The 26034-nt window shown below is 40.6% G+C and overlaps 1 protein-coding gene across 1 annotated transcript in view; it reads right to left on the bottom strand.

Moving 5' to 3' along the window:
• The window catches only part of LEF1 (lymphoid enhancer binding factor 1), a 126107-nt gene that overhangs the window by 12866 nt on the left and 87207 nt on the right, over positions 1-26034 (bottom strand). Inside the window, 3 exon segments of the mRNA XM_040418383.1 lie at positions 6310-6353; positions 10741-10789; positions 25666-25773. Of these exon segments, the coding sequence (XP_040274317.1) occupies positions 6316-6353; positions 10741-10789; positions 25666-25773 (195 nt within the window). The 3' untranslated portion in view covers positions 6310-6315.

Genomic DNA, 26034 nt, shown 5'->3' with positions numbered 1-26034 from the left:
TGTTACAGCGTCAAAGCACAGCATGGCAGCTGTTTATGTCCAGGAACTGAAATGAGTGAGTTCTGGGGTTTCCAGATCAAAACCTCAACCTACTAGGAAGAGCTTTGGGTTCACAGGGTCAGTGCCATGAAGTAAACCACAAAGGATAGAAGGGTCTTCATTCCTCTTGGCACAAATGTTGTGACCAGTCAAGTCGAAAGATTACATGTGAACAGCAAATTATGTCAGCCACAAAAAGTATGTAGACTTCTGGAAGGTCAAGAGTTTGGGCAGATGCAGAACAGATCAATCATTTAAATTATCCACCCTTGAAAGATCTGTCTCAGGGCGGTAGTAGTGTAAAAACAATCTTGAAGGAACCTAGAAGATAGAAAACTATTCTTTTCTTACAGCCATAAATGATAAAGTTATCTACACACAGGCGCTATGTGTGCATTGGAACATGAGAATTCAGCAGATCACTTCACAGTAATGTCATAAAGGCTGCATTCTCCAAGCCCTCACAGATGTCTCATTCTGTAAGTCAGGGGTGAGCAACATGATATTTTCCAAGGCCCTCACAAGTGGTTCTCAATTCAACAAAAGAGCCGCATGCTACAATTGCGAGCAAATACCGAACCACATTATTAAAGAAACAGCATGGCCAATCAAGTAGGTTAGAAGACAACGCAGTACAGTGACACATCAGCTATAATGCTTCAGATATGTTATAAACGTAAAAAAAATTCCAAAAATAACTCAAAGGTCAACTATTGTCAACATACAAAAGCAATGACGAACTGACATCTAATACGCAACTCTATCACACACTGCGTGAACGAATGAACTTTAAGTGGGAGAACAGTCCAGTCACAGCATGATAGACCATTTTTTTCCAACCATAAGAGCTTTGAACTAATATTTTCAATGGGTCAGTGGTCCGCGTTTTTCTGTCTTTTTGCGGAACGGACATATGGATGCAGAAAGCACACGTGATCTTTCCTCATCCGCATGTTTGTTACGCAAAAAGGATAGAACATGTCCTATACTTGTCTGCAAAATGCATACCACTGACCATTTAAGTCAGTGGGTAAGCAAAAAATGCAGCTGCAACACAGACCTCATCAGTAATTTGCAGGTCTGTAATTTGCGGGCCCCAAAAACGGATACGGTTGTGTGCATGGGGCTTAATCATTATGTAACCACCAGCACTGCTCTTCTCACCGATGGTACTGGATTATTACTACTATTAATAAAGCAAAAACATCAAATATTTCACACAAAGGCTGGGATAAGGAAAAGTAGTTTTTGATTATTGAAAGAAATAAGTAATAAACCAGTTCACCAGTAGGTGTCAGCCTATCCTGAGGTCTGCATTTCTGAACAGAAACTAAACCGTTACCATGATTTAAGAAAGCTGCAAAATTCTATCGTAGCTAAATCTCAATCCATACTTTAAGAATTGTCAGACATGTTCTATACATTCCGGTAAACACAATAAAAGGGAATTGAGACTTCTAAATGATATGGACAGCACAATAACAAAGCAGATACATGATAAGCCATTATTTCAAAAAAGGACATATCCATAGCATCTGCAATGTGCCTATATGACAACACTTGCTAAGCTCCATCAGCCCAAATACTGTTTACAAAGAGAAAAAGTTAAAGGGGTGTTGCAAGATTTTTATACTGATGGCCTATCCTCTGGCCTAGGCTAAGCTGTGAGAAGGCTGCGGTACTACTACGAGCATTGGTGCCTTCTCAAACAGCTGATAGGAGGGGTCCTGGGTGACGGACCCCCAACGATCAGATACTAATGACCTATCCATCCACCTATCATCGGTATAAAAGTCTCAGAAAACCCCTTTAAGATGTAAATATTAATGTGGATAGCGTTTTGAATTCACTGAACGTCCCTTTAACATGGTTGATCAAAATCACAGAAGAGGAAGAACATATTCTTCATAAGACCTAGTACAGGGTGGCTCACAAAAAACTAGCCCGCCTCCAGTATCTCCAAATAAAACTGCCTAATAGTAAATCTGTCTTAGTTGTCCACAGCAACCAATCAGAGCTCAGCTTTCATTTTTTCAGAGCCATGTAGGAACTAAAAGCTGAGCTCTGATTGGTTGCTATGGGCAACTAAGACAGATTTACTATTAGGCAGTTTAATTTGGAGATATTGGAGGCGGACTACTTTTTCATGGGCTACCCTGTACTATAACAGTGATAGTAACTTTAAGCAGTGGCGTATGGTAACTGCTTGTTGCATCTCCTATCAATGGTATATTGATTACCTTCACAATCCCTAGTGACCACTATATAGTCAGGGTGCCTTCTTCATACGGTAGCCAGCCCTACAGATAATTTAGATAGATACATTTCTCTCTGGTTGAAAGAGCCAAATAATAGGAAGAACAGAACTCTGAAAAATAATATAGTATGTCATACTGCAGAAGGCAATAGGCCTACAAATAATTGTGGTACAAGATTCCATTGTGGATTTCATTAGTATCCACAACTAAAACTTGAAATCTGAGGGAAAACTTCCTGATTAAAGACAAATGCACCGATGTGAAACTGGCCTTGGGACAATGGTAAAAATTACACAAACTCTTCCCCCATATATCAGAGACCAGTTGCTCCCTTCAATTAAAGACTACTTTCCCGCCTACCACGCATCGGTAACTAATACGTTACAAGGACTAGGCTAATAATGCCCAGGACATGTGATCTTTCCGTTACCTATTTATTTCACCTAAGTAAGACAGAAATATCTGCCATCCAGTTGTACCAATTACACCTTTATTCATGATAGGATAATGTCTAAATCTATTACAATATTAGGACAGTTACAGTAAGAATTCCAGCACCCATCAATTCCAGCCACATGTTTTCCTGAGCCCTCTATGGTCCAGGTTAGGCTACTTTCACACTTGCGGCAGCAGGGTTCGGCAGGCTGTTTCGGCGGGGGAACAGCCTGCCGGATCTGTGCTAACGCTAGCCCACAGTGCCGCCAGAAGTCCGCTCCGGGCCCATTCGTTATAATGGGGGTGGCTGGAGGTCCGGCTGCACCACAGCGAACAAGCCGAGAGGCGGTCGGACAAAAACTGCAGCATGCTGTAGGTTTTGTCCGGCCACCTCTAGGCATGGGGCCAGAGCAGACATCCAGTGGCACGATGGGCTAGCGTTAGCACGTGTTCCCCTGCCGGAACAGCCTGCTGGACCCTGCTGCCGCAAGTGTGAAAGTAGCCTTACCAGTATGAATCAGGGTCTATTATAGGGCTCTAGTGATTTATCTCTCATTGTCCTAAAAGAGCACCCAGGGCTTATTTTGGAGGTTAAATATACTGAAAATGCCCACTCTTCAACACCAAATCACACCCAACTTTCCTGATCTCCATCGCCACTTTCGACATATCTAGCACTAGAAACAGCAGTGAAATTCAGATGCTTCCAATATCTACCAAGACCATTATAGATGAGTACTAGGAGCCTAAAATAATAGAAAGTACCATTTACCATAGACTTGAATGTTATGCTGTGTATCAGAATAATTAATTGCGAGACACAGAATTTTTCTTATTAATTTTTCAAATGGAATTAATACAGAAGAGAGTGTATAATACATTGCAATCTGCAATACAGTTCGGAATTGATTGCATATGACCGGAAGATGCCGGTGTGACAATGCTAACAGTGGAGCCCAAACCACAGATCATGGCAATAACTGAATGAAATGTACCCGGATTTACTTGCAGATATATCTATAACCAAAATGATATAATATGCTGTACCAAAGGAGAATGGCACAGCAGTGTACCCATGTCCGTAATACTGCTCATGTAAACAGACACATGGTTTCCATATGCCCAGCAAGCCAACGATAAAAAGTAAGCGGTGTGCAGACAAAAATTAGCACATCATGTTCTTGGAAGTTCTGGGCGAAAAAAAGTTAAGAAATTGCCAAAGATATATTTCTCACTATTTAATGTTCACAGAACCTTTAGCTTTGTATGAAATATCCCCAGCATGCCGCAAACTAGTTTCCAGCAGTGTTTGAGGACAGAACGTCTTTGTCCGGGTCCTAACAGATGTCTTTATTAAGAAGAGAGGGCCCTTCTTGAGAGTGGCATGTTGCAAGGAGTCAGACCACACAGACCGTAAACAATGGAACTGTGCCAGATGAAAGGAAATGCCTACCATTCTAAGATTCCATTTTATAGACTTGGTAAGGAAATAGAGAGAGTGCTTAAACAACTGTAAAGCAACTTTGCAAATTACGTACATAGATTTACAAATGTGTCCTGGCTGACAGGAACATGCAGCAACGTGATTTTGGCTCTACCTTAAAGATTTCAGGAGCCAGTGGTCTGGAATGCTGCTCGGCAATGTCAACATCCTAGCCAACATGGAGGCTCTTTTAGGTGATTAGTCTCTGTCTTGTCTTTACTTGGGCTCTGTTAATCATCACAAACTATTTTATTCTACATTTTTATTTGCTTCTGCTAATATATATATATATATATATATATATATATATTACTATTAATGTCTAGGGAGGTTTTCTTTGGCTACAAAACAAGATCTCACTGACCTCCAATGGCTTCAATAACTTCTACTACTCACCTAATCTCATATACTTTGGTGGTTTAAAGGGGTTTTCTGGATCCCTGCAGTTCCTGTAAAGCCATCTTATAGTTCATAACATGTCACAGTGTCAAGTGATGGGGTTCACAGGAGGTCAATCCACAAAACTTCATATCTTACAGACTTTCTCCTACATGTGCAATTGTGTGTGGCTTTGCTGGACTTGCTGGGTCCTGGAAAAACACTCAATTTACCTAATGGTGAATAATTTACTTAAAAGGGTTGTCCCACAAAAAATATTCTACAGTTTTAAAACCAGCATCTGGATCTGAATACTTTTAGTAATTGCATGTAATTAAAAATGTTGTATAGCTACTGAGTTGTTCAGTAAAATGTATCTGTGTAGTGCCACTTAATTTCTTATTTCTTTGACCTTCTCACTGAGAAGGCCGCACATGCTCAGTTTCATCTTTTATTTGCTTCCTTAGCTGTGATAGGGAGAGCACAGACACGCCCCCTTAGCTGCAGTGGAAAAGACACCCCCCTTGAGCTGTCAGCTTGATATAAATCTAGCTTTATTAGAAAGGTATTGTCATGGACTATATGATGTTTGATTTAATTTTTTTACATTATTCATGGGATAACCCCTTTAATGGACAATATTAATATTCCTCTCTATTGCGTCATATCTGCACATAGACCTTTTGGCTTCAATGTTTTGCTCTTTAAATCCACTATGGAGGATTTATTAAAACTGGTGGAAAGGAAAATTGGTTTAGTTGTCCATACTAAGTAATCAGATTCCAACTTTCATTAGGAGATCTAAAAAAATGAGACGCAAGTTTTATGTGTGTGTATATATATATACATTCAGACTGTAGCAGATAACTGGCTGCAGTATTTTAAAAAATTACTGCAGCCAGTAGATACAGGGAGTATAGTTCAATTAAAAACACTGAGGGACATTTACTAAAGCCTTTACTCAATTATTATGGAGTAAAAAAAAGTAGAAAATTGTGGCACATGACATACGTCCACCATAATTTGTGACTATTAAGATTCTCAAAACTTTTGTTGAGTGGCAAGAAAAGAGCGGGGCTTAGTGGGGCTTTACGCGGTCTGGCAGATTTACTATAACTTATGCCAGAAATTGGTGTAAGTTATAGATGAAGCCTGCACCTAGAGGGGCAGAGATGTATCTGATCTATTAAGAGGCATCTCACTCCAGCGCAGGGAGATCAAGACTGGCGTATGGATAGGCCAGTTTTCATAAATGTTTCTCACTGTATAAGTGAATTTAAAGGAAACCTGCAACCACACTCAAATAGGGACCTAAAGCTCGATCACTAGTACAAAAGTAGATTGATTCCATCAGCTCTATCTGGCCAAGCATTTGCTTTTCAATATATACTTCAGGCTTCAGAGGCCGGAGAATTCCCAGAAAAACTGATGGAAGTTTGAAGGTGAGTGCTTTACGATATGCCTTCCCTTGTACTTTACAAAACATAAGTCCTAGTACAAACTATGACAAAGCCGGTATAAAAACCATTGTGAGAAGGTATATTTTTTAAACCGGTGATATTTTCTCCAAATCACCTTCTTTAACAGATGTGACAAGAACTCTTCCACCTCAAGTAGTCTCTTTAGCAGATGAAGAATTAGTATAGGGTGGATGGGCAATATAATACAAGCTCATCCCATCTAATAACAATATGAGAGCTAAAGAGATGTTCTTACCATGCTTCAGATGTAGGCGGCTGTCATTCTTGGTGGGCCTGCACCTGTAGAAAATGTTTGTCTTTTAACAAAGTTGTTGATTGAAATATTACAAAATGTATAATTGTCTAGATTTCTTTTTCTAATATAATGGTTGTTATACCAGCCTTTTATGACACATACATTTACATTCACTCCATGCTTCCCTGCATACATTAATACTGTATGAAGGGCCACCTTTTCCTCAGTGGACGCAGAAAGTTCATGCTTGTTGGTCAATAGCTAGTCAATAAACCCCCGGTGGCGATTCTTCAGTGACCTTTGCATTATCCTTCTTGGTCTATTTTTATGGGACTGACAGGTCCTCAGAGAAAAGGAAATGTTTCTTTATGTCCACACATAACACCTACACACCCTATAGTCAGGAATTTTATGTAAGTATGTGACACATGTTATTAATGGTGTCTCTTATGTACTAAAAAGGCATTTGCTCTGAAAAGACTAGAATTGCATTGGACATTGTCTACCTATGAACAGACCAAAATAGTGCAAATCATAAAAACATGAATAAAAAAATCTGATGTTTTTTTTATTTATTTTTTACAACTTTTAAACTTGTAAAAGGACAAGACATTTTCATATCTTATAACTCCCTTATTAGAAATATTGAGGAAGCTTAGATAGGGGAAGCTATTAATGATGGTCACTATAAACTAGTAGCTCTTGAGGGTGCAGTTCGACTCTGGATCCCTGCAGAGTCCCTATTTTGTTATGGAAGGGAAATCACTGATGGCCACCAGCTTGGTATATTGATGACACGTCCCCTACAGTATCCTTTATCTTTCCTTCCTGGATTAGTAAATAGCAAAAAAGTGCAGAAGAATAGTTGGGTAAAAAGTTTATCAAAAACACCCACAAAAATGCTGGCTGTAGGGAAGGGGCTAACTTATACATCAATGTGCTAACAGTTCTGGGGGTGACTTGTGAAATATGAAAGGCTTGCATTGTAGATATCAGACTGAACCCACCTTCACAGTAAGTAGACTTTATATTCTGCATATGACTACAGTTGTGATTTTTTTTCCCTTTACCAGAGTAATGCTTTACATTCCTTCAGAACAAATGTGACTTTCAAACTAACCGATAATATTACATAATGTTTGGGATCTCATGACAGCTGCTGGGATAAATTAACAGCTAGTATAGAAGACATGCAAACCAAATGGTCAGGCCAAAGCAGAGATTAAGGTCATTTGAGGTCAAGAGCAGAACACAATTCTAAATGTCAGTATCTTTGTACTTTCTCCTATGTGGTGGTGGCCAAAATGTTTCCGAGGTTAATTGTAATCCTCATTAGAAATGTCTGTCATTTTCCATGGGTTGTCAGTGACTGTCAGACAGTGTTTGGTACTAGTGTATGGTGAACAAAGATCACAAAGTATCTGAACGGCAGCCGTATTCTGCAAAAGCATGTGGATAGAGCATTGAGGATAGAACTATTGATATCAGAAACTGAAATTATCAAAGATGTTTGGAGTTTATTTATTTCTCATGGTGTTGAAGCTTAGGTTAAACATATATATCCTTCTATTACACAATGGTGGATTTATTTGATTTATGGCAGCTGGGAAATCAAAAATCCATATGGCATGGCAAGTATATGGCAAACACTGTTGGTTCATCTTGCAACCAAGGTCCGATGATCAAGGGGTCTGGCAACCCAATACACATTGAAATGTTAGCCGATCCAGCTTGCATGACATTAGGGTAGCACTGACTGATCTAGTAAATGGTTAGATAAAACGTGAACCAAGGTGGATCCCAACATAAGTATACACCAATTCAAGCTCACTATTTGGGCTAATGATCAACTGGAATAACAAATGACTTGACCTGCTAAAATACACTTGATCTGAATGACATCCTACAAAGTAATGGATGATCAGTTTATTGGGCTTTTAAATTTTATATATATATATATATATATATATATATATATACACTCACCTAAAGAATTATTAGGAACACCTGTTCTATTTCTCATTAATGCAATTATCTAGTCAACCAATCACATGGCAGTTGCTTCAATGCATTTAGGGGTGTGGTCCTGGTCAAGACAATCTCCTGAACTCCAAACTGAATGTCAGAATGGGAAAGAAAGGTGATTTAAGCAATTTTGAGCGTGGCATGGTTGTTGGTGCCAGACGGGCCGGTCTGAGTATTTCACAATCTGCTCAGTTACTGGGATTTTCACGCACAACCATTTCTAGGGTTTACAAAGAATGGTGTGAAAAGGGAAAAACATCCAGTATGCGGCAGTCCTGTGGGCGAAAATGCCTTGTGGATGCTAGAGGTCAGAGGAGAATGGGCCGACTGATTCAAGCTGATAGAAGAGCAACGTTGACTGAAATAACCACTCGTTACAACCGAGGTATGCAGCAAAGCATTTGTGAAGCCACAACACGCACAACCTTGAGGTGGATGGGCTACAACAGCAGAAGACCCCACCGGGTACCACTCATCTCCACTACAAATAGGAAAAAGAGGCTACAATTTGCACGAGCTCACCAAAATTGGACTGTTGAAGACTGGAAAAATGGTGCCTGGTCTGATGAGTCTCGATTTCTGTTGAGACATTCAAATGGTAGAGTCCGAATTTGGCGTAAACAGAATGAGAACATGTATCCATCCTCTGATGGCTACTTCCAGCAGGATAATGCACCATGCCACAAAGCCCGAATCATTTCAAATTGGTTTCTTGAACATGACAATGAGTTCACTGTACTAAAATGGCCCCCACAGTCACCAGATCTCAACCCAATAGAGCATCTTTGGGATGTGGTGGAATGGGAGCTTCGTGCCCTGGATGTGCATCCCTCAAATCCCATCAACTGCAAGATGCTATCCTATAAATATGGGCCAACATTTCTAAAGAATGCTATCAGCACCTTGTTGAATCAATGCCACGTAGAATTAAGGCAGTTCTGAAGGCAAAAGGGGGTCCAACACCGTATTAGTATGGTGTTCCTAATAATTCTTTAGGTGAGTGTATATATATTGACTTTTGATTTTTTAACCATATTCTAAAGCCAATTAGCTCAACTAATTGATTATCATCCGTTCAAGAAAGGACTTAGGCCGGGTTCACATCTGCATTGTGAACTCCGGCACTGTAATCTGGTCACTGTATCCAGTGTACATGCCGGATTTTAGCCGGACAAATAAATGCTGCATGCAACATTTTTTGTCCGGCCGAAAGTTACCATATATGCCGGAAAGCGTCTGGATTACCGTTTGATCCCATTACAGTAAATGGGGATCCAGCAGGGCACGGTGGTAAACGGCCATGCCAGATAGAGTGAACTCTGACAGCAGATGTGAACCCAGCCTTACAAAATCACCAAAGAACTTCAACACCTATAGCTTCACTTATCTTCCCCTACAATAAAGGATATTCTCTAGTTTCATAAAGGAACATAAATAAGTTTTGGTCAGAAAATTAACGTCATAGGGTTGTCCCATCTCCTTGTTACTAAGGCGAGATAAGACTAAGCCCTGAGCACCAGGTGGCCGAGAAACAGTGAAGCGGGCTGACACTACACTGTTTCAGTAGCTCCCATTGCAGTGCACAGTCGAGTTTGGGAAAAAGCATAGCCTGCTGTGCTACACTGGCTCTATAGCTCCTATGCACTGTAAGGGGAGCTACTGAAACACTGCAGAGGCAGCCGGCTCCACAGTTTCCCAGCCACATGGTGGTTTGGGCTTAATCTTATCTTGCCTTAAGATACCTTTACAGGAGTAGATGATTGGTACGACTGAGCGACAAACAAGTCGTTTCTTGGTGTAGTGAACATTTTAGCAATGACCCTTTAGATGCACCAATTATCGTTCAAAAAATTGTTATTTTGATTGCATATTCCATCGTTTGTAAAGCAGACAGTTCAATTAACACAAAGTGATAACTTGAGTGGCGTGCTTAAAAACACCCACGGTGTAATCGGCTGTAATCATGTGTGCAGTGAAGGATTCCTGTTTCACGTATAAAATTGTTAACATCCAATAATGATTTTTGTGCCACCAACGAGAAACCTACCGATTTTCGGTTGTCGCTCTATCGTTCATTGCTTTTACGCTGCTCGATAATTGAGCAGCTTTGCTCAATTTAACGATAATTCACACAATAATCGGCTCCTGTAAAGGTACCTTCAGTAATAGCGAAATAGGACAATCTCTTTCATAAAACATAGTTTAATTTTGATGTCAATGAACATAACCGTCATTGTACTTCAATGTGTTGTTTTCATTCGTAGGTCCGAATTGTATCGGACTCATATTTTCAAAGTAAATTTATGGTTGCCATCACAATACATTTTATGACCTGTCTATATTTGTCATACATATCTGTCTTTTACAATTAAAGATCAAGAAGCAGGGATATACAATACAACTAACCTGATGTGGATTCTTGGAGTTTTTCTCTCTTCCTTTTTTTCTTTTTACCCTGCAGTCATAAAGAAATGTGTGTTACTTCCATACAATTCATAAGAGCTGACATTAAACAATATGAGATAAAATGAATACACCGATAGTAGGTCGTTGGTATTCCATCTGATCTATTCTTTATTGCTAAACCTAAAGCACAACATGGGTTCAGCAGTGACAAACTTGTCTGCAGTTAACGATTACATAGATAATCCATTGCATTGTCGACATAATAAACCCCTACAACTAATAAGGTTTGTTTGAACTTGATCAGCAAGGTAGCAGCAGCAAGTGCTGCCACTTTCAGCCTAACCAAAGATCCTTAGCATGGGGACAAGCAGGATACAATTCTTGGCAAGATAAAATGCAGTGGAAACATCTTTTAGGGGTTCCCTCATTAGTATAAAGGTACAGACTGGAGATAATATGGTAACTAAAAAGCATGGGTGCCTGGGTGTTTCTGCACTAAATTGTTACAATCTACAAAGTATGGTACCTCCTAAGGTCTTTTTACATGGACCTATGCTGGGACCATAACTATTGCAGATCAAAGTCGATTGGAGCTCAGTTAAAGGGCCTTTCATATGACCTGATACTAAGTAAAAGGGGGACAAATGATCGTTATTATGATTGTTCATTCCCCATTCACTTTACATATTGCTGAAAGCACATGCTTTGTTTACACAGGGCGATGTGCTGCTAACAGAAGATGATTTTAGGTGTTGCATAAAAGTTGAGATCTACTTTCAAATGTGTGTTTTGCTTGTTTGACAGGTGATCGCCTACACTTTTACACAGGCCAGTTTTCAGGAACGAGCATTTGTTCCCAATGAATGGTCTGATCCTTGGCTGATGTTAAAGGGTCCTCTATCTTTGAGTGCCCAATGTAGTATAAAAGGGATATAGGTCAGGCTTCTCCAAGCAAAAAACACCACCTTCTGTGTTGATGAAAAAGGGTGTATTTATAGGAAAATAACCTCAGATACTTCCAACATTTTTGACTATATCAACTGAAAAACAAAAGAAAACTCTACATGAACCTTATAATTGGCCACAAAAATTAAAACAATAGTTTAGCATTTCTTATTATGCATATATTAGCATTTACAATTTAGACGTAATCTAGAATAGACAGTAATGATCATTTAGTTCTCTGTTCTTCCACTTCACTTGAGAATAGTATATAAGAGGATGCAGGATGTGGATGCTCTGTTGGTCTGGAAATACAGCTGGAACTCTTGCCTACTACTAGAAATGTCCAACTCTGATCTACAGAAGTGTGTATTCTGTTGCCTTATTCTGTGGCCAGAAATAATCCCAGTTCTACTGAAAAGCTGCAATTGTACTAAGAATGATCACAGGGACGGGGTGGAAGGCAGCCAACAAGGGACGCTTCTGCCAATGATGTTACTTTTGTCAGCCAAATAGGCTCCCTTGAGAAAAGATAAAATTACTTGTCTGAACAAAGGCTCTACATCCACGTTGACTATACCTGAAATGTTGGACCATTTTGACGCTAATGCTCAAAAATATATGTTTACCAAGTGAACTGTTCTCTTACAGAGAGACAACCATTCAAAAAAAGTCCAGCTATAGCTTGGTGCCTCCTTTTTTCTGATGGGGTTAATGAATTGCTTGGAGACTAGCCAAGTTCCTCAGCTGTTACAAACCCTGGTCTAAGCAACCTGATACCCTGATATTATTCACTCCTTCCTCCCTCACCCAAACTCTAAGACACCTTTATTGCCATCCACCATTTGTCCACCACTTGTACAGCTTAAATACTTTACATGTATATGTGGAATAAATATGTAACTGTCTGGACTATTTCATGTACAATAGTTCCAGATGAGATTCAGCATTCTGTATATAAATTATTATACCAAATTACACCAAAAACATTGTCAGTTTTACATTTTTCAGGATAATCTGGCAAATTGCATAACAGAAGCCATTTCAAAACCCGATATATTTCATGGCATAACACAGGCACATCTGCTATACATATATACATGATTATTTGACCATTTCCACTAGTACATATGAGGGGGTTTTATACAATAGCTTTAATAAGAAGTGCGCCGCAGTAAAATGCACCAAATGTATTAATTTGGTGTATATTCTGTCAACCTACCGGTATGTGTCGGAGTAACAAATCTATGCCAGTTTCTGGCATAAATTATCATAACTATATCAGGCCACAGGAGGTCTCATCCCCTTCTACTAAGGTCCCCCCCCCCCCCCCAGAAAACTGTGGAAAGTCACATAATAAATGCCCCCCCCCCCCATAGTCTTAATCTCTAGTCTTTAATTATATTTGTTTACAATATTGTTTTTTGGGTCATTCATAAAGATTAATTAACAGGATCAGTAGTATACTAGTCTGGAGAGAAAAGTGTCGAAACCTCTCTTTCACAACCCTGAGCAAGTATATTGGAGAATATAACCATCACTAGTGAATAGTGTTGAGCGAACTTCTGTTTTAAGTTCGGCGTCTAAAGTTCGGCTTCCGGTTAGCGGAGAATCCCGATATGGATTCCGAATTCCGTTGTTGTCCGTGGTAGCGGAATCAATAATGGCCGATTATTGATTCCGCTACCACGGACCACAACGGAATTCGGAATCCATATCGGGATTCTCCGCTAACCGGAAGCCGAACTTTAGACGCCGAACTTAAAACAGAAGTTCGCTCAACACTGCTAGTGAACAAAGCCACCTCTAACTAGGCATTGTTGACTACCACTTTTCTATGAAGAAGTTTGCTAGTGTCTGTAAGAGCTGCAGAATGCCATGGCATGTGATTAATTTTGAAGAGCAGTATGCACATATCATGCACACTTAAAACTCAGAGTATAAAACAAAAAGAAAGACATTTTAGAAACTAGAGAACAAGCTGTTTGATTACAATGACTTCACAGGTTAATGTTACATGGTAATGACAGAAAAGAACATGGCAAACCTGGGAGCAAATCAATTAAAGGTACACATGTCAATCAAGCGTTGTCTCACTCAGTGACAAACAATGGTGACTGACTGCATCTGTATTTCCAGACATTTGACCAAAAACAGTTCAGGTTTTCCTTGAGGTTCATGACTGTGTAGGCACACTTCAGGGCAATTTCTTGCATGCTTTACAGGAAACTTCTTGGTTTGAGAACTTTTGAATTCTCTCTAACCTGGCTTCTAAGCTTTAGGATCAAAGTTATACAAGAGTCTATTATTAACATTTGCCACAGATAAACTCATGTAGAGTAGGAAATTAAATAATCATCTCAAAAGATGACACTTCCGCATTCCTATCAAATTTTTAAGGGTTTTCTATTTGCATCAGAATTCAGGAGAGTTCTTAAAAGCTTGTGTCATGGTGATATAGAACCCCAGATCTTCTTCATAAAGTACACATGGTTCCTTCCAGTTTCTGCTGGAGATGTGGTTTTGGGGTCAGCACCCTTGCTCACATTTGGTGGGAGTGTCCTCACATTGCTCCTTTTTGGTTTAACGTTACCAAACATAGAAATAAGATACACTAGTTCATTACTTTGATGCCTGAGCACGTGTCTCCCTGGAAACTCACACCTCAGCTCTACCCCTTATGTCATAGTCCCCCAACCTTGCTGCTTTATGCTAACAAGCTATTTTTACCACTTAGAATGGGTTCACATGTGCATTTTGAACTCTGGCAGTCTGTCCCAGCGGAGGAACAGACACTGTTCACTATATCCAGTATATATGCCAGCTTTTGGCCGGATAAAAAAATACTACATGCAGCATTTTTTGTCTGCCCAAAAGCCGGCTCAGTGGTTAGCACTGGTGTCCTAGGTTCGATTCCGACCAAGGACAACATCTGCATGGAGTTTGTATGTTCTCCCCGTGTTTGCGTGGGTTTCCTCCGGGTACTCTGATTTCCTCCCACACTCCATAGAAACATAGAATGTGTCGGCAGATAAGAACCATTTGGCCCATCTAGTCTGCCCAATATACTAAATACTATGGATAGCCCCTGGCCCTATCTTATATGAAGGATGGCCTTATGCCTATCCCATGCATGCTTAAACTCCTCCACTGTATTTGCAGCTGCCATTTCTGCAGGAAGGCTATTCCATGCATCCACTACTCTCTCAGTAAAGTAATACTTCCTGATATTACTTTTAAACCTTTGCCCCTCTAATTTAAAACTATGTCCTCTTGTAGCAGTTTTTCTTCTTTTAAATATTCTTTCCTCTTTTACCTTGTTGATTCCCTTTATGTATTTAAAAGTTTCTATCATATCCCCTCTGTCTCGTCTTTCTTCCAAGCTATACATGTTAAGGTCCTTTAATCTTTCCTGGTAAGTTTTATCCTACAATCCATGTACCAGCTTAGTAGCTCTTCTCTGAACTCTCTCCAAAGTATCAATATCCTTCTGGAGATATGGTCTCCAGTACTGAGCACAATACTCCAAATGAGGTCTCACTAGTGCTCTGTAGAGCGGCATGAGCACCTCCCTCTTTCTACTGGTAATTCCTCTTGCTATACACCCAAGCATTCTGCTAGCATTTCCTGCTGCTCTGTGACATTGTCTGCCTACCTTTAAGTCTTCTGAAATAATGATCCCTAAATCCCTTTCCTCAGATACTGAGGTTAGGACTGTATCACTGATTTTATATTCTGCTCTTGGGTTTTTACGTCCCAGGTGCATTATCTTGCACTTATCAACATTAAATTTTAGTTGCCAGATTTTTGACCATTCCTCTAGTTTTCCTAAGTCCTTTTCCATTTGGTGTATTCCTCCAGGAACGTCAACCCTGTTACAAATCTTTGTGTCATCAGCAAAAAGACACACCTTACCATTGAGGCCTTCTGCAATTTCGCTGATAAAGATATTAAACAATATGGGTCCCAGAACAGATCCCTGAGGTACCCCACTGGTAACAAGACCTTGGTCTGAATATACTCCATTGACTACAACCCTCTGTTGCCTGTCCCTCAGCCACTGCCTAATCCATTCAACAATATGGGAGTCCAAGCCCAATGACTGCACTTTATTGATAAGCCTTCTATGTGGGACAGTATCAAAAGCCTTACTAAAGTCTAGATAAGCGATGTCTACTGCACCTCCTTCATCTATTATTTTAGTCACCCAATCAAAAAAATCAATAAGATTAGTTTGACATGATCTCCCTGAAGTAAACCCATGCTGTTTTTCATCTTTCAATCCATGGGATTTTAGATGGTCCACAATCCTCTCCTTAAGTATGGTTTCCATTAATTTCCCCACTATTGATGTCAGGCTTACTGGCCTATAGTTGCCCGATTCCTCCCTACTACCTTTCTTGTGAATAGGCACAACATTTTCTAATTTCCAATCTTCTGGGACGACTCCTGATGCCAGTGATTGGTTAAATAAATCTGTTAATAGTTTTACTAGTTCACCGCTGAGCTCTTTTAATAGCTTTGGGTGTATCCTATCAGGCCCCTGTGACTTATTTGTATTAATTTTAGACAGTTGACTTAGAACCTCTTCCTCTGTAAAGACACATGCGTCAAAAGATTCATTAGTCTTCTTTCCCAACTGAGGTCCTTCTCCTTAATTTTCCTTTGTAAAAACTGAACAGAAGTATTCATTGAGGCAGTCAGCTAGTTCTTTATCTTCTTCCATATACCTTCCTTCTTTAGTTTTTAATTTGGTAATTCCTTGTTTTAGTTTCCTTTTTTCATTTATGTATCTGAAGAATGCCTTATCGCTTTTTTTCCCTGACTGAGCTAATTTCTCTTCTGCCTGTGCTTTAGAAGCTCTTATAACTTGTTTGGCCTCTCTCTGCCTAATCTTATAAATTTGTCTGTCATCCTCGTTTTTTTTTTTTTTATAATTCCTAAATGCTATCTTTTTGTTTTTAATGATTTTGGCCACTTCTGCTGAGTACCACAGTGGTCTCTTCCTTTTTTTGCTTTTACTGACAAGCCTAATGCAATCTTCTGTTGCCTTCAATAGTGCCACTTTTAGGTAGTCCCATTTCTCCTGGACTCCAATTAAACTGTTCCAGTCTGATAGGGACTCGTATACCACTAATCTAATTTTAGAAAAGTCAGTTTTTCTAAAATCTAAAACTTTTGTTTTTGTGTGGTGTGACTCAGTCACTGTACTTATAGTAAACCACACTGACTGGTGATCACTAGATCCCAAGCTTTCCCCTACAGTAATATCAGATACCAAATTCCCATTTGTGAATACTAAATCTAAAATGGCCTCCTTCCGGGTTGGCTCCTCCACTACTTGCTGTAGAGATAATCCCAGTAGGGAATTTAGAATATCTGTACTCTTGGCAGAACTAGCTATTTTGGTTTTCCAGTTTACATCTGGAAGATTGAAGTCTCCCATAATGATAACTTCCCCCTTCAATGTCATTTTAGCTATTTCCTCAACTAGTAGATCATCTAATTCTTTGACTTGGGTAGGTGGTCTATATATAACACCTACACGAGTTACCTTATGATTATCAAGCTGCAAGGTAACCCAAACTGACTCTAAATTCTTCTCGCTAACTTGTATCAAATTAGATTTTATGCTATCTTTCACATACAGGACCACCCCTCCCCCCTTCTTGCCTTCTCTGTCTTTCCTGTATAGAGAGAAACCTGGTTTTGATATATCCCAGTCATTACTCCCCTTGAACCACGTCTCAGTAACAGCCACTACATCTATATTCTCAAATGCCATTATAGCCTCAAGCTCATTGATCTTATTCCCTAGACTGCGAGCATTTGTAGACAAGACTCTGAGCTTGTCATTTCTTAACCTTTGTGCTACTGGCCTCTTCTGGCATTGTTCCGGGGGGCAGTCGGACTGCTGGATTATCACTCTTTTGCCCCCCTTTCCTAGTTTAAATGCTTCTTAGCAAATACTTGGAACTGTTCACCGAGGACATTCGTTCCCTTGAGAGAAAGATGCAAACCATCTTTCTTGTACAGTTCTTTTCCATTCCAAACGCATACTGACTCCAAACGCATACTGATAGGGAACATAGATTGTGAGCCCCACTGGGGACAGTTGGATGCTAAGGTGTGTAAAGCGCTATATAAGTGCATAAAATAAATAAATAACTATAGTGAATAGGGATCCGGCGGTGTGCAGCAGTATTCCGCTGGAACAGACTGCCAGAGATCAGAACGCAGATGTGAACTCAGCCTTAGATGGAGAGATACGGAACTTCACTCAGTTGATTCATAGATTGATTAAGTCTTGCAGATTTGCCGCTCTGTGGAAATCGCCATTTGGGCAGATTATATTAGGAACAGTTTTCTCACCTTGTGGGGCCCCTGATTAGCTTATATAAGGCTACTTTCACACTAGCGTTCGGGTGTCCGCTCGTGCGCACAGTTTGAAGGGGCTCACGAGCGGCCCAGAACGCATCCGTCTGGCCCCAATGCATTCTCAGTGGAGGCGGATCCACTGAGAATGCATCCGCCTGCCAGCGTTCAGCCTCCGCTCCGCTCAGTGAGCGGACACCTGAACGCTGCTTGCAGCGTTCGGGTGTCCGCCTGGCCGTGCGCAGGCGAGCGGATCCGTCCACACTTACAATGTAAGTCAATGGGGACGGATCCGCTTGAAGATGACACTATATGGCTCAATCTTCAAGCGGATCCGTTCCCCATTGACTTTCAATGTAAAGTCTGAACGGATCCGCTCAGGCTACTTTCAGACTTAGAAAATTTTCTAAGTAATAATGCAGACGGATCCGTTCTGAACGGATGCAAACGTCTGCATTATCGGAGCGGATCCGTCTGATGAAACATCAGACGGATCCGCTCCGAACGCTAGTGTGAAAGTAGCCTTAAGGGTATATGATTTATCATCTACATTGCCTTTTTGTTAACATTATGTCTCTTTTTGGGAGGAGATGCTGTTCTAAACATATTTTTGCACCTTCCAAGGCACTTATTTGAAGTCAACTTTGTGTATTGCCTTTTTTGTTTTTATTTTTCTATACCCTGGACAAGTGGCTGTCCCTATTTGTATACTAGTAATATTTTGCAACGTGAAGTGACCACCTCTTTTTTTGTAGTTGGTTTTCCCTCCTGTTTGCTCAGCCTTATGCCTATTCTGTATTACGTATAATAATGCTATTCTCCATGTTGTGTTTTATCCTTGGTTTTTTGGTAATAGTGTTGGGCGCAAATATTCGAATAGCGAATATTAATCGCGAATATCGGCACTTCGAATATTTAGAATATAGTGATATATATTCGTAATTTTGAATATTCTAGATTTTTTTTTTTCATCAGTAACCTCCCTTCTTGCTTGTGGGCCAATGAGAAGGCTGCAATGTCTTTGTCTGAGCTTAGCAACATCCCTAGCAACCAATAGGAAAGTTGCCTACCCCTTACTATATAAGAACCTCCCCAGCAGCCATTTTCTGTAGATTTTTGCATTTATGAGAGAGACAACACTTTCCACACTACATTAGATAGTTAGTTAGTTAGTTAGTTAGTTAGTTAGTTAGCTTATATATACTGTATAATACAGATAGTTAGTGGGAGATAGTCAGTGTAGGGCATATACACTCACCTAAAGAATTATTAGGAACACCATACTAATACGGCGTTGGACCCCCTTTTGCCTTCAGAACTGCCTTAATTCTACATGGCATTGATTCAACAAGGTGCTGATAGCATTCTTTAGAAATGTTGGCCCATATTGATAGGATAGCATCTTGCAGTTGATGGAGATTTGAGGGATGCACATCCAGAGCACAAAGCTCCCGTTCCACCACATCCCAAAGATGCTCTATTGGGTTGAGATCTGGTGACTGTGGGGGCCATTTTAGTACAGTGAACTCATTGTCATGTTCAAGAAACCAATTTGAAATGATTCGAGCTTTGTGACATGGTGCATTATCCTGCTGGAAGTAGCCATCAGAGGATGGATACATGTTCTCATTCTGTTTACGCCAAATTCGGACTCTACCATTTGAATGTCTCAACAGAAATCGAGACTCATCAGACCAGGCAACATTTTTCCAGTCTTCAACAGTCCAATTTTGGTGAGCTCGTGCAAATTGTAGCCTCTTTTTCCTATTTGTAGTGGAGATGAGTGGTACCCGGTGGGGTCTTCTGCTGTTGTAGCCCATCCACCTCAAGGTTGTGCGTGTTGTGGCTTCACAAATGCTTTGCTGCATACCTCGGTTGTAACGAGTGGTTATTTCAGTCAACGTTGCTCTTCTATCAGCTTGAATCAGTCGGCCCATTCTCCTCTGACCTCTAGCATCCACAAGGCATTTTTGCCCACAGGACTGCCGCATACTGGATGTTTTTCCCTTTTCACACCATTCTTTGTAAACCCTAGAAATGGTTGTGCGTGAAAATCCCAGTAACTGAGCAGATTGTGAAATACTCAGACCGGCCCGTCTGGCACCAACAACCATGCCACGCTCAAAATTTCTTAAATCACCTTTCTTTCCCATTCTGACATTCAGTTTGGAGTTCAGGAGATTGTCTTGACCAGGACCACCCCCCTAAATGCATTGAAGCAACTGCCATGTGATTGGTTGACTAGATAATTGCATTAATGAGAAATAGAACAGGTGTTCCTAATAATTCTTTAGGTGAGTGTATAAACATATATGTGCAAATAAAAAACATCTTGTGAATATGTTTACAATATGTATATACATTCTTTTCATACTAGGTCACACCTCTAACTCTGCCCACTGCCCAAAGCATAACTATACACACCCAGTACCCTTAATGCCCCCACATAGTAATTATTTCCCCTTTGTGCCAGTACATAGTAGTTATGTCCAGATATGTGCACCCTCACAGTAGTAATGGTCAGATATGTGCCCACTTCACAGGAAGTAAAAAAAATATACTCACCTAGTTCCTGATGATCACAGTTCAGCCGCTGGAGCTCCACAGCAGTAGCAGGATGTAGTGTCACACATTGCTCTGCTGGTCTGTGTAGGAGGAGGAGCACAGCAGGTTCCCGGCCGCGTCGCTCCTCCTCATACACAGACCAGCAGTGTGATGTGTGACACTACATCCTGCTAGTGCTGTGGAGCCAGGTCCATATTTAGATTGGATGCTGCCCTAGGCACTTTAGTGCCAGCTTTCTCCCACCAATGAACTCCATAGCTGATGGTATAATGCTCCCTAGGCCTTCAGCTATCCCTCAGGACTCCCTCATACACTTGGACAATTAAAGGACTGACCTGTTACGTGTGCGCTTGGCAGCTGAAAGCATCTGTGTTGGTACCATGTTCTTATGTGCCTGCATTGCTGAGAAAAATGATGTTTTATTATATACAAACGGGGGCGTTACCATTACATCTAGAGGCTCCGCTCTCTCTGTATCTGCTGTGCCCTCTGCACTTTAACATGGCCCGGTGGGATGACATTTTCACTGCCAGGCCATGTCAAAGTAGACAGGGAGCGGCAGTTGCAGAGACAGCAGAGCCTCTAGGTGTAATGGTAACGCCCCCGTTGTTCCTAGAGGATCATTTGCATATATTCAAATATTCATTTTTTTCCTCAATAATGCAGGCATATATGAACATGGAAATGATGAAATATTGGTTGAGCACTCAACACTTGGCCTTGTTAAAAGTTTAATTAAACATGGTAAAATACTCATATAACATAAAATTCACATGTGTGTGACATAAAGCAAAGGTATTGTATCATGTACCATACAATGTGAGAGAATAAAATACACATAGAATCACATAATATCTCAAATAGGAAGGATCCCTTATGTCCACAGTGATTTGGCTGAAGGTTCTATATTACTGCAAAATGGTGAAATACTCTACGGCTATCCAGACTCAAATCTGTATATGTATAGTTTTACACACACTGAGGATATAAAGTCTTAATCTCGTTTGTAGACAGTATTAGTTGGTGGTCTCCATTCACACAATGTTGCGCATATAGTTAAGTTCCTTTTTGTAAGTGACCCAATAGGTCGTATATCGCATGTGATACAGTCTTAAGCCTGTGATATACAGGTTTTATAGTGAAGATATGTAGGTTTTGTTGCCGGTTTTTAGAAGGATTTTCATGCCTTTTTCTTGTTGTTAGTTATGATCATTTACATTCGCATGGCCATGCTAATTATTGCAGAGGTACTTCTTCTCCAGTATGTGCAATCCAGTCCAGACGCGTTTCGGGAACTCTCCTTCCCTTCATCAGTGGCTAGGGAAGGAGAGTTCCCGAAACGCGTCTGGATGGATCGCACATACTGGAGAAGAAGTACCTCCGCAATAATTAGCATGGCCATGCGAATGTAAATGATCATAACTAACAACAAGAAAAAGGCATGAAAATCCTTCTAAAAACCGGCAACAAAACCTACATATCTTCACTATAAAACCTGTATATCACAGGCTTAAGACTGTATCACATGCGATATACGACCTATTGGGTCACTTACAAAAAGGAACTTAACTATATGCGCAACATTGTGTGAATGGAGACCACCAACTAATACTGTCTACAAACGAGATTAAGACTTTATATCCTCAGTGTGTGTAAAACTATACATATACAGATTTGAGTCTGGATAGCCGTAGAGTATTTCACCATTTTGCAGTAATATAGAACCTTCAGCCAAATCACTGTGGACATAAGGGATCCTTCCTATTTGAGATATTATGTGATTCTATGTGTATTTTATTCTCTCACATTGTATGGTACATGATACAATACCTTTGCTTTATGTCACACACATGTGAATTTTATGTTATATGAGTATTTTACCATGTTTAATTAAACTTTTAACAAGGCCAAGTGTTGAGTGCTCACCCAATATTTCGTAATTTCCTTATAATTTTTTTTTTGAGGGTGGGTGTCCCTCAGTTTGGGTTTGTAGCACCTATTCCGTAATTCTATCCAGAGTGAGCCACCGTTCCAAAACCATTTTACAGGCTAAGGCAGCGCTAAAGCATGTCCATTAGTGCCAGTGACATCACCGGGCTCACTGCCAAGCGAAAGCCACCCCCAAATAGTATTCCCAGTGGTAAAAAGGCTCCCTACAGTGCCCTCAGTACTAATAAGGCCTCCCTATAGGGCACCTCTTATAATCTATAAGGCACTTCTATAGAGCCCTCAGCAGTAGTAATGCCCTCCACCACTGCCCATAGTATTTATAATGTTCCCTGCAGTGTCCCCTATAATTATAATACCTCCTGCCGTACCCCCCAGAGTTATAATCATCTCTGTAGTGCCCCCATAAATTATAATGCCCGTCCTCTCCCTCCAGTCTTCTATACCATGCAGTCCCATGTAAATAACACCAGTCGTCTGCCACCAGTCTTGTATATGATACAGTCCCATGTAAATAACCTATCTTCCTTACAGTCTTCTATACCATGCAGTCCCGTGTAAATAACTTCACTCCTCTCCCTTCAGTCTTCTATACCATGCAGTCCCATGTAAATAACACCAGTCCTCTCCCTACAGTCCCATGTAAATAACTTCTCTTCCTTACAGTTCTCTATAACATACAGTCCCATGTAAATAACTTAAATCCTCTCCTTCACCCCCATCCAACACATAGTCCCATATAAATAACATCACTTCTTACCCTCCAGTCTTCTAAAATATCCAGTCCCATGTAAATAACACCAGTCATCTCCCTCCAATCTTCTATAACATACAGTCCCATGTAAAAAATATATCTTTCTTATAGTCTTCTACAGTCCTATGTAACTGACACCCCTCCCTTCAGCACCTCTAACATACAGTCCCAGTTAAATAACATATTTCCCTCCCACTAAGCAGGGAGGAGGTATAATGGGGAGAACCACATCTCCCAGCATTTCTCTTGCACTTACATTCATTCCATGGCATCACAGGTCTCCACTGTTGAGCGCTGCCTCTTTCTGCACTGGTCACATGACGGTGACCTCATCACAGGTCCTACCTCCACTTCCACTGCTGAAAAGATCACATGACTTTGATGTCATCGAATGTCCTTCAGCTATGGAGTGTAGACACAAACGGGCAGCAGATTCGCAGTAAGTGCTAATTAGCCCCCCCCATCCTCCCCCAAAAAAAACTCTGCCCCTCCCGACCTCCACACCAAGGTGCCCAGGTTACCCTGTTGGCAGAGGTAGGCAATGAAAAATATGATAAGATTAAAAAATAAACCCCTCTGCTGGCACTGGGATGGGCCTCCTCCCTTGCTGGGCCCCTGTGCAGCTGAACCAGCTGCACAGGCGGTATGTCTGCCCCTGGGTTAGATAGTGATATAGTGTAGCTGATAGGTTCTGCTGTCTATACATACATGCTACATACATAGTGCTGTGATGTCACAAGTTCACAACAATACTTAGTGCACCAATCACTAATAAGTAGTATGACCAGTTAAAATGTGAAGTTTCATGTATTGCGCCAAAATATTCACATCATTGGTGCAGATTTCGCAATCGCGAATATATCGGAGCACTCTCTCTGCATATAAAGCTTTTGTAATGTTCTGCCGTGCCAACCATTTCCTCCAGTCTCAGAAAACTTCTAGCAGCTGGAAAAATGTAGCTATAGTGACCCACGCCTGTATTTCGCACGCATTACGCGAATATCACATTGCCGATTTTTTGCGATCAAGAAAATAATCTCGAATTCGCGAATATATGTCAAATATTCTACCAGATATCACGAATTCGAATATTGCCCCTGCCGCTCATCACTAGTTGGTAACTGCTCTGTTTCTTGGGACATGTGAGTCTCACAATATACAACTGCACATCACTTTTTCTTAATAACCCCTTAAAGGGATTGTCTCACTTCAGCAAGTGGCATTTATCACGTAGAGAAAGTTAATGCCAGGCACTTACTAATGTATTGTTATTATCCATATTGCTTCCTTTGCTGGCTAGACTCATTTTTCCATCACATTATAGACTTCTTGTTTCCATGGTTACAACCACCCTGCAATCCAGCATCGGTGGCCGTGCTTGCACGCTATAGAAAAAAGCTCTGACCTCTCTGGTGTCCGGGACCATAGGAGCGCGCATAAGCCTGTGCGTTTTCCTATAGTGTGCAAGCACAGCCACCGCTGCTGGATTGCAGGGTGGTTGTAACCATGGAAACAAGAAGTGCATAATGTGATGGAAAAATGAATCCAGCCAACAAAGGAAGCAATATGGACAATCACAATACATTAGTAAGTGCCTTGTATTAACTTTCTCTACATGATAAATGCTATTTGTCATGTGCCGGTGCAACGAAACCAAGGGGGAGCATCGGAGCAAGGAAATGCAACTATGCTCCACTAATATGTAGCCTACAAATAAAGAACAGAGTATACCCAGGTTCAGCCCTGAACCCGGACAACCCCTTAAGTGTAAGTCATCAGCATTACCTCCAGTTGTGGATACTGCCCACAGGTGTTACAGCCATCGCCCACCGCTAATGTTGCGACCTCAGCTCCTGAGCTGGTGCCATTTTTAAACTCATGACATATACTGTAACATACATGGTGGCCATTGGTCATCATATTGCATTACATGGTGGCCAATCATGTATAGATTCAGTACAGCAAGGATTTGATAGGAACTGAATGTGGAATGTTACTTCCAGGGCGATATGAGAGAGGGATCTTCTGGGTTACCGGCTGACAAAAAAGCAGCTTCAAAAATGATTACATGGCAAACAATAGTAGTTGTCAGAAACAATTGTGTCCCAGAAACTAAAGGCGCAAGATACGTCTGGAGACACACCGCACACAGCTACTTGAACATAGAGATTCGGGAGCACAGTCTGGTTTTCACTTTTTGGCTGGGGTTACAAGTTCCAGCTGACAATACAGAAATACAGACGAAATAACATTTCATAAGGTTTTATGAATTGCTTGCCTGGCTGTGATAGATTAGTTGTTTAGACAATCATTCTTAATAAAAGGCAATGGAAATTACTCACATAGTTGTCCCTTGCAGACCAGCCTGGATAGAGCTGCATGTGTAGCTGCCTTTCTTTTCGGGCTAACTCATAGTATTTGGCCTGTTCTTCACGAGACAAAGCGTGCCACTGCAAGAAGGGGAATACATCTTTAATAATCGCACATCATATGTACTATGCAAAAAACTAAAAAGCATATTAGTACACAACATAAATGTAATACGATCAGGCAGGAATATCACAGTGTCACCATAGTGCATGTGACACGATACAGCATGCAATTAAAATGAATGGTGTGCAAGCTGAAACCAATATTTATACATATGATTTATGTACTATGCCCCTATGCCAGTTTTCTGGCATAAAAAAGTTGAAAACAGCAGATTTAAA

Source organism: Bufo bufo, chromosome 2, assembly GCF_905171765.1.
Source record: "Bufo bufo chromosome 2, aBufBuf1.1, whole genome shotgun sequence".
Classification (NCBI taxonomy): domain Eukaryota; kingdom Metazoa; phylum Chordata; class Amphibia; order Anura; family Bufonidae; genus Bufo; species Bufo bufo.
The sequence above is the reverse complement of the archived record's forward strand: the minus strand, read 5'-3'. Positions and strand labels throughout refer to the sequence as shown.